Source organism: Morone saxatilis, unplaced genomic scaffold, assembly GCF_004916995.1.
Source record: "Morone saxatilis isolate NCDOM2014 unplaced genomic scaffold, NCSU_SB_2.0 Contig2, whole genome shotgun sequence".
Lineage (NCBI taxonomy): Eukaryota > Metazoa > Chordata > Actinopteri > Moronidae > Morone > Morone saxatilis.
The window spans coordinates 641,749-651,505 of NW_023339762.1; the positions used below are offsets into that span (position 1 = coordinate 641,749).

Sequence of the window (9,757 nt, forward strand, 5' to 3'; positions counted from 1 at the left end):
GACACATTTCACATTTGTACTTATTACCTCAGTTGTTTAAGTTACTATAATAAATTCACTACTTTCTCGCCATCTATTGTGTCCTACATATTTGTCATGGCCTAGGCGCCAGGTAATGACAGCTAGAAAATGGTCAAATTAGCCTGCATTACCTAGTTATAATATAATTTAAGTTGCTCTGATATTCTGCTGCTGAGAGATTTAAATACTTGCTAGTTTATTTGACAGTTTAATTCAAACTAGAGCTGGATGATTGTCGAGTCTCCTTCCCAAGTTGTCAAATATTGGTGCTTTATTAACCAAAGTGTCAGTATTTGACGAACTGGAGATGAGATTCAACAACCAATGTCGTTGGCTCTGAGTTGTTTTCATTTTGTACCTAGTGTCAGCATATTTCATGTCTTTATTCACATTCTTACAATGCCTTTAAATTAAGACTTTGATTGATACCTCCGCCTTTTCTCATCCAAAGCAGGAAATCTTTATCAAATAAAACCATGTAAACTACTTATTGTCAGTTTTTTTTCTAGCTGATGTAATGATCTTTTTTTTGATATAGCATCATATGGATGTTTCATTTCAATAAACCGACTTAAAAATGTATTACAAAAGTTTCTTGGTTTAAAAAGATGTTCACTTTGTGTAATAACAAGTAAGTTTTGTGATAAAAGAAGATAAATTGATATGCTATTTTAAAGGTTCAGTGTGTAACATTAAGGAGAATCTAGGCAAAAATGTAATAATTTTAATAATAATAATACTAATTAATGATAATAATTAATGTATAATAAGTTCTGAAAATAAGAATCATTTGTTGTCTTAAAATGAGCTGTTTTTATCTACAAAGTGAGCGGGCCCTCTTTGACGGCGTCTGCCATGTTGAATTTTTCTACAGTAGCATGTAACGGAAAAACAAATATTGGCTCTAGATTGGGCCCGTCACCTCTTTCGTGAGTTTTGTTGCCACTGTAGTTTGCAATTTGCAACATCACCACTAGATGCCACGTGATACACACTGGCCCTTTAAGTCGAGAAGTTTATTGTAAAAATGTAATAATTTGGTACGTAGCAAAAGCAATAAAAATGTAATTAGTTGTCATTAGGCTCTTGTTAATCCGACTTGTAAAAGTGGACTGATAGTGTCACGATTACCTACTGAAGGAGACTGTTGTGTGACATTCACATGAGGAGAGAGGGTTTGTACACAGGACTATATCTTTCAGTCAGCATTGATGAAGTGACAAGATAAGTTAGTTGTGATGTAGCTTTTGTTGTAACTTACAGTGCAATTTAATTTCGTTAGTTGGTAATGAATGCTGCCACCACATTCGCCATCTGCCTCCAGATCAGCCAATCGCAAAATTCATCTGCAGTAGCCGGGTTTCAACCAGTAGAGGGCGGTCGGGTTAGGGTTAGGCAAATAGGGCATATTTATAGCACAATATGTAGAATTCAAATACTTTGCATTAAAATGTCAAGATTTAGACATGAATCGATCAACAACACTACTGAATATCCATATACAGAGGATGTTTTGGGGTTTACTTACTAAATTTGTACTGAATGCACATAAAACTAAGTTTATGTTGTTCTCTAGAGCAGTCTTTCTCAAATACCTCCATCCAACATTGGGAGAGTTACAGAATATAAATACCCTGAACAGAAAAAAATAAGAAATTCTTGTCATCTAATTACACAACAACAAAAAACTTTGTTTTATATAGATATAAAACTAAATTAACTATGTTTTGTTGTAAAAGGGTTATTAAAGCTGTTTTCCTTGCCATTATCACTGCTGTGATTTATTGGCATGCCTCTGCCCTAGATGCTGTTTATCATTCTGCTCTTAGGTTTATTACTAGGGATGTTTACAGTACTCATCATTGCATCCTGTAATAAAAAGTTCGGTGGTCAGTGGGAGATACGTGATAAGCATGTGCATTTGTTTATTTACAGGGATCTCATTGGGAAGTTGCCATCTTATATCTCATCTTTGCTAGTTTAGTCCTCTTAACCATATCTGACACGGTCCAGTGATTCCCTTTCTCTGCAAGTCTCTCGAGATTGTATTGAGCTGGGAAGATCTGCTTTCAGTTTCTGTGCTTTGACTAACTGGAACTCTTTACAAAGCAGCACAAGAATCAATACGCTTATATTCCGTGGTGAATTTGAATCCATGATCAAAAACAATTCAGTTTGTTTTACTTAAATTGTTTTAGTATCTTGTATCCAGTAGCTTGTTGTAATTGTTTTTTTTAGCTCATATCTTTTACGATTTATCAATCAAACTGTTGCTTGAAAGAGCAAGCCCTCAATGATTTTTTAAGTTTAAATAAAGGCAATAATATTAATATTGTAAAGCCCCTTGAGGCAAATTATTATTTATTATTATTTGTGATATTGGGCTGCATGAATACAGCTGACTTGACAGAAAACAACTGTTCTTAATTTACAATACAGCCTCATCCTGTTTGCAAAACTATTTCTATAATACACAAAATTGTTTAGTCTCTCATAAAGTCCTCAGGTTTAACAGAAAGAGCCAGAGAGAGAGGGAGTGAGGGGAGAAAGAGAAGAAACTCAGACAAATGTTGCATGACAGGAGAGTATGGAATCCTATTTCCACCAATGGAACATAAGAAAAAAAGTTTCTGTAAGTCATAATGAAAAAGGTCCTCAAAATATTGACTTATATTAATATAACAATGAGAAACTTTCTCAATGTTTTGACATATCTAAAAATAATGACTAAGTATCATAAAGTCAATATTTTGAGAAAGTTTCCCCATTATAATGACTTACAGAATTATTTTTTCCCCTGTCACAATGGCAGAAATAGGCTTCTATAGGAGTGAGAGAAGAAAACCATTTGTGTGAGACAAACATCATTCTGAGGCATGCAGCAAATGTAGAATGATTTTATTTTCTTATAAAAATGTAGGTTCAACAGTACAATTACAAAATTCACACAAATGCAAACAGAGTTTGGTCTTTGTACTATCACATTGTAAGGGACAGGTTATTCACCTACAATAACCTGCATGCTATTATAAAAGTTAGTCCTCCTGTTGCAGATCATTTTTCAGCTGTTTTATGTATTTCCTCATAAACCTTCTGTTTAAATCTGCAGTAGGTCACTTGCAAGAATCCACCAGGCCTGAACAAAAACAACCAATAGTTTTTCCCCTCTAAAATCGGTCAGGCTCTAGTTCTAAATACTGAGTAGAAGGGCTTCCGCCCCAAAAAATCTTTGTCTCTGGCCAAAGTAACAATTAAATAATAAACAATATAAACAATAAAAATCCTATTAAGCTATTTTAATTTCACACATTTAGCACAGATTTAAAGAAAGAAAGAAAGAAAGAAAGAAAGAAAGAAAGAAAGAAAAACAAAATAAAAAACAATATAGCCAACTATTTCCTGAATGTGACAAATAAAAAGTCATTCCTAGGACGGCAGTCCTAAACTTGTGTATATCCAAAATAAGCTGAAGGTAATGTAGCTGCAGTAAGTAAGTAAAAAAAACAGCTATATATATAACTGTCACTATATGCTAACAGTAGTAAATAAGTAAGTAAGTAAGTAAGTAAAACTTTATTTATATAGCACCTTTTTGATACAGAGATCCAAAGTGCTTTCCAAAAACAAATAAAATAAGCATAACAAACACACGGAAAACAGCATAAGTAGCATGTAAAAACAAACAAGAAGATAAAACAAAAGGGAGATAAATTAAAAGCCACACACAGATGAGAAACAAACAATGATATCTATAAAAAGGCTGCCTGTAAAAGAGGTTTTAGCACCGCTTAAACTGTCCACAGATTCAGTGAATCTGAGTGAATAGGGAAGTACTATTCCACAATGTTGGGTAAGAACCAGCGAAGCACGGTCACCTTTAGATTTCAGGTAGAAGCGTTGAACGGGATAAAAGGCCGAGGATTTGAGGAGCGGAGTGGCCGAGGAGTGAGTGGTGAACAAGGAGATCTGAAATGTACACTGGGTCAAGGCATTGAGCTATATGTAATCATAAGATCTTAAAATGATTCGAAGAGTGTGACAGGAACCAATGAAGGATGCAAGAATGCAGTAATGGGACCGAACGCTGTTCTGGTATAAGAGTCTGCCGGGCGTGCATTTTGGACTAACTGTAAATCGTTTAAACGAAGCGCTGACTGGAGCCAGGGGTAGAGGGTTACACTAATCTAGACGGGAGAAAAGATGAAGCTGTTGAAGTGAGTGTGTGCGAAGAGAGTGCGAGCGTGAGGACAGGAATCTTTTGTGTGTGGGTGTGCGTGAGCGATGGTCGTAGGTGCAGAGGAACAGGCTGACAGATTTTGTGACATGGAAGGGTCAAGAAGTCAGGGATGGCGTGCGAGAGAGTGATACCCATATGCGTTGAGCAGTGGTTGATAGTGTAGTGCGGTGGAGTGGTCCTAAGTAAGCTGAGTCAGACTGCAGTGACGAATATGTTGTCAGGCCAGAATAAAGATATTTTCAGTTTTGTCAGGGATTAGGTGGGAGTAATAGTTAAGAGAGCATCCGAGTGTGGGGAGGTGCAGGGTAAGACGACTCATGGAGAGGAGAGCAGTAGGTCAGGGTTGGTATAGGTTTTGACAGAAAGTAGATGCATCGACAACAGTGTTATTGAGCATGTCGGATGGAAGGCGGGTGTGGGGGCTGAAAGATTGATGCTCAGAGAAGAGTGTGAGCAGGAGAGGACGAGAGAGGGCGGGTGGACCCAAGAGCGCACCCGCGGTGAAGACAGCACCATAACAGGGAGCGGAGATAGGAAAGCGAATTGATTAATGAGAGCATTAAGAGAGCTTTGATGTGTCAAGGTGAGGAGTTGTAAGTAGTCGAAGTGTGAAGCATAGCGCAGAGTATGCCGCATACCGATTCTGTAATCTCCAGTAAAACTGGCATGCTCGAGGTATCAAACTGCATCAAGATCAACGAAGAATAAGGATGGAGCTTGAGAATATGAATATGAACGAAGCCTGCACAGCTAGTTCCAAGCAGTCAACTTCAGCTCGGCGCATATACACACCCCGTCACTCTCCATATCACTAACCAAGAGCACCCTTCCAATATGGCCGGTCTATCTTACAACTGCACCACAATTCCCCAGCTCTCCCCCTCCCTGCCCCCTGTCCCTGCCCCTGCTCCTCGCCACCCTCGCTGCCTGCGCTCTGTAACCCCACCACCACCCCCAGCTCCCCACTAGCTCCCACTAGGGTTAAGGTATTTGCTCATCCACTCCCCAATATCTGTGTAAACATCATCCTGCGGGCGACATGATCGGGTCGATCTAGACGCCAAATCCAAATATGCTATACTGCCTGTAATAAACAATTCAAACGTGTTGGCTGACTGAAATATGTTCAGTTTCATTTTTATCCAAATATTCGGTATTGACAACCTCGGAATGAGACTCAACCAATCAATCTTCCTCGCTCTGATTGGTTTTTCTGCGCGTGATTCTCTGCCATGCTTAGGAGCACTAGGGAGCCCAACTTAGATTTTTACACGACTTTTTTTATCATGTCTACTGTCAGATATAGTGAAAGTTTTAGAAAAATACTGACAAAAACTATTCTTCATAAAATTACCTACTGCCAGTTTTAACCACCAGGACAAAGATCACTAATCTCCAATAGTGACCTAAATTTATCCTGGGTGAGATTACACAAACGGTTATTTGGATCCATCTGACTGCCATCGACACGCAGTCTCACAGTGTAACAGTTATTTACCTTTAAATGAACACAAAGAAACCCAACATATTCCCCAGTAATCACCCTCTTCTTTCCAATACACTATATCATATAGCTTACTCTGCATTGCTAGATTGAACCAATTTCACTTTTCTCTTGTGGCATGCAAGCTGATATTCTCCACAATAATACAAAGCATTGTCTTACAGTGTGATTGACCCATTGTGACCAACGGCATCTCTACCACAATCGAACAGAAACAGAACACATAAATGTCTGTGCTTCCACGGTAACCTATACGGTTGATTAAACAATGTAAACGACATGCACTCTAATATAGACATACTTCAGAGGAAATATACCAAGTAAAGGTCATACTTATGAATGTTTATTCTAAAAATTATTATCAGCATGTGGTTGCTAAAAAAGACCCTTCTTAAGTCCCACCCCTTTTGCTCTAATAACAATTTGGCCTAAATCTAACTATTCAACATCAATCCTAGCAAGCTACTTACATGCAACTAATGTCAAAATTTGTCTTTTCAACACAGACAGCCTAACAAATGACATACCACTGGCAGGATAATTAGTGGACAGAGCTTCTGGGTCTGTAAAGTGAACCAACATGAAATCGTCTTAAACTGCATTCTTTCTAATGAAGTCTGATAGTATAATTAGTCTTATGAGAAATGAGCTGACTTCTGATGTGATTTATGAGCTGCAGTAAACAGTTCCTAATGAGTTTATGTTCTCTAGTTTCAGTCTTTTTCCATACAGCATGATGTTCATTTAGTAAATGATGGTCCCATTTTGAGTAAAATAGACAATAAAGCAGGGTAAGCTTTAGGGCGTGGCTACCTTGTGATTGTCAAGTCATTCTCATTGAGTCCATCCAGCTCAATGAGAATGTTAGTGTAGTGTTCTCAACTTACAGTGTCAGGAAACTGACTACGTAACAGAAAGAAAAAACAAACCTATACAAATCATCGACATATATAAAAGATGGAGGACATGACAGCTAGTAGTAGTGCCAAAGATAAAACATCTTGATCGCCCCTGGTGGCTGACTGCAGTATAGGTCATAAAGCCTACATGTTAGCAGATGGGATAAACAAATAAATCAAAGCCAAATGTTTTCCCCAAAGATGGTTTCTGTCTGTCTTTCTATCTTAGTTCTGATCACACTGATGATTGAGTGTTCATTTTTATGATCAGTTTGGTTTTAATTGACAGCTGAGTCCTGCTCGCAATTGAGTCGGCCGGGTATATAGGCAAGATCTTGATACCGGCGTCAAACCTAGTGCGCAGACTCTGGCTTTGAAAGACGTCACAATGGATATTTTGGCCTTATCTTTTTACAGTGGGAGGAAGTGGAGAAGCAACGTCCATCTTTAATAAGTGGATGATAAAAACTGAGCAGTACTCAGACGCCACATTAACATGCATGTACTCTTACCTAACCAGTCCTTTTAGGGACAATTTCTTAAAATTTTGTAATGATAATCTATTTTATTCTTAACAAAAACATTTTCTTTTCAAGCTGTTAGATGCTATTGAGGGAACACGTTACTGTGTGTTCAGACATGCAGATACAAAGCGATGGGCTGTCTCCGGCCTATCGCTCATTCTATAATTTGACAGTTGTTTTCAGTGACATATTTATTTTCTGTGGCAGTCTAGTCTTGCATAGCTAGACCTATCTGCTGTTTTAGTGCTGAGCTGATGATGGAGAAAGGTCTGCCTGAACCCCCTGGTGTATGGGAGAAAAAAAACAACAACATTGGCTTGTTAGTATTTCTTTGGACCTCTGATGGGGGGGTCGCCTTGTGCAACAGATTTCCAGATGACGCTGACATTTAGCTGCTTTTGTATCTTTGTAGCTGCATTATGGAATACAGGCTTTACTTTGAGGGTCTGTGAATCCATTCTAAGCTTTCGAGGTATTTTGCTCTTGTTTGCATTACACACACATACACACATATACACACACACACACACACACACACACAAGAGGCCACTGACCATCAGTCAGCTTTGTCCTTCTTTCTTGGTGTGACTTTACTTGCCACTGCGGATCCCACTGCCCCAACACCTCCTGTAACCATGGAGACACTCCCTTTGACCAATCCTAGGCTGGCTGCCGGCACGCTGGTCACAGCTGTCTTAGTGAGCTCAAAACTTTTAGTTCCTACCCATGCAACACCCCCCAGGGTTGCGCCAACGACGTTTCGTGTCATGCCGAACAGGCCACCACCCACTTTCCACATGACTCCTCCTTCTTGCCTGGGGTGGTCTTTATCTGTGTCTGAGACAGGCAGAGAGACAGAACGACAAACAGGGAGACAGAGGCAGAGAGACAAAAATAATTTATTTTAAAAATGTCTTTATTAAACGTCAAAGAAACTGCAAACAAAAACGTGCAAATTCATGCTGTTGACCTATTGCAAACCGTCTTGATAGTGCTGACAGAGAAAGCTATTATATAAACTAATCCACAAAGCAGCCATGGATGGCAGTCAATTGTGAGACAGGAGTCAATGGTACAAAAACATCTTTTAAAGGTGCAGTGTGTAGGATTTAGTGGAAGTTAGTGGTGAAGTGCAAAATCACAACTCACTCCCTTTCAATACACAAAGGAGAAACTACAGTGGCATTTGGTTTGTCTCTTCTGAGCAATTGTAGAAACATGGCGGTTCAACATGGCGGACTCCATGCAAAGGCTTCTCCCGATGACGAATAAATACATTTCATCATACACAACTGTGAGCATTTGACTCTAAGTTACAATTAAACTTCACGAGTTGATAAATGATAATTGATCATTTAAATATTAATACCTTTTCCACCACAATGTGAACTATCTAGCAGACAGTAAAGCACACCATGCGTGATAATCCCATGATGATACAGCAGATACAGGAGTCGCTGAGCATTAACCAGGGTGGGCACACAGACCACCCAAAAAACACTGCACATTTGACACAGAGTTGTCCTAAAACAGCACGTTAGTCTACCCAGACCACAACAGCTGCAGAGTGAGAACACATCAGCAGCAGATCAGATATGCAACTTAAAGAGAGAGAGAGCCTGAGACAGCCGAGGACACACAGAACGCGTCAAAGTCAGCATAGTTTCCTAATCCACCAGATTATTGAAATATATTTATTATTATTATATTATTGTTCAATATAACTCACCACTGGTGTTTTCAAAGCAGCGCAATCTGCTGGTTGTTGTTTAAAAAAAGTTATCCAACGTTTGAAAACAAATCCATCCATAATGTCCCAATTTAACGAACTAACTGACATTACTAATTTTACACTGCAAAAAATAATGGGAAAGGTGAGCTCATGTAGTGACTTAGTGACGTGACGTGTGACCCACTGATCTCAGGCCAGTGACAGCCTAATAAGCCTATGCTGAATTCCAATGTGTGGGTACTGAATGGCGGTCTCCTACTGAACTTAGATCAGTGTGATATACTACGTGAGGTAGCTGGTGACTTATTTCTTTCAGTGATAATTTTGGGGACGCTAAGCTTCCTCTAGCTTCTTAATATTGGCGACAATGTTGAATGATGTCTGATTGGGTCTGATTTGAGCAAAATTGTTAAATTCGATTAGATTCAGAATATTTTGACTATGGCAATGGTGGCGCATTCAGATGTTGCGACCGGAAGGCTAGCTCCTTCGAACCAATCTGTTTTTGGCTTTATTACTGAAACATGTATTACCTATAACAAAAAATAACCTGCAGTCATTGGAAGAGGATGTCCAGTTTGGATGAAAGAAAAACAGCGCACCCTGGCAGGTGCTGTGGTCGCCCCAAGAAGAGAGGAAGAGAGCCGATAGGAGCCGTTCTGGCCCAGCTCGGACTTAAGGCTGCTCCTGGCTAATGTCCATATTTTGGGACTCAGGCTGGCCAAACAAATGGGAAATCAGAGACTGTGTCCACATCTTTACAGAGCTCCATCAACATACTGGTTCAACACTCTACAGGCAGAGAACCAGAGGAAGCGGTATGAGGGGCCGTCAGGGACA

The 9,757-nt window shown here is 39.3% G+C and overlaps 1 protein-coding gene across 1 annotated transcript in view; it reads right to left on the reverse strand.

Moving 5' to 3' along the window:
• Positions 1 to 6,244: 6,244 nt before the first annotated feature.
• The window catches only part of zgc:101566 (uncharacterized protein LOC449823 homolog), a 9,870-nt gene continuing 6,357 nt past the window's right edge, over positions 6,245 to 9,757 (reverse strand). Inside the window, exon 3 of the mRNA XM_035664368.1 lies at positions 6,245 to 8,022. Coding sequence (XP_035520261.1) covers positions 7,742 to 8,022 — 281 coding nt within the window. The 3' untranslated portion in view covers positions 6,245 to 7,741. The remainder of the gene's footprint in view (positions 8,023 to 9,757) is intronic.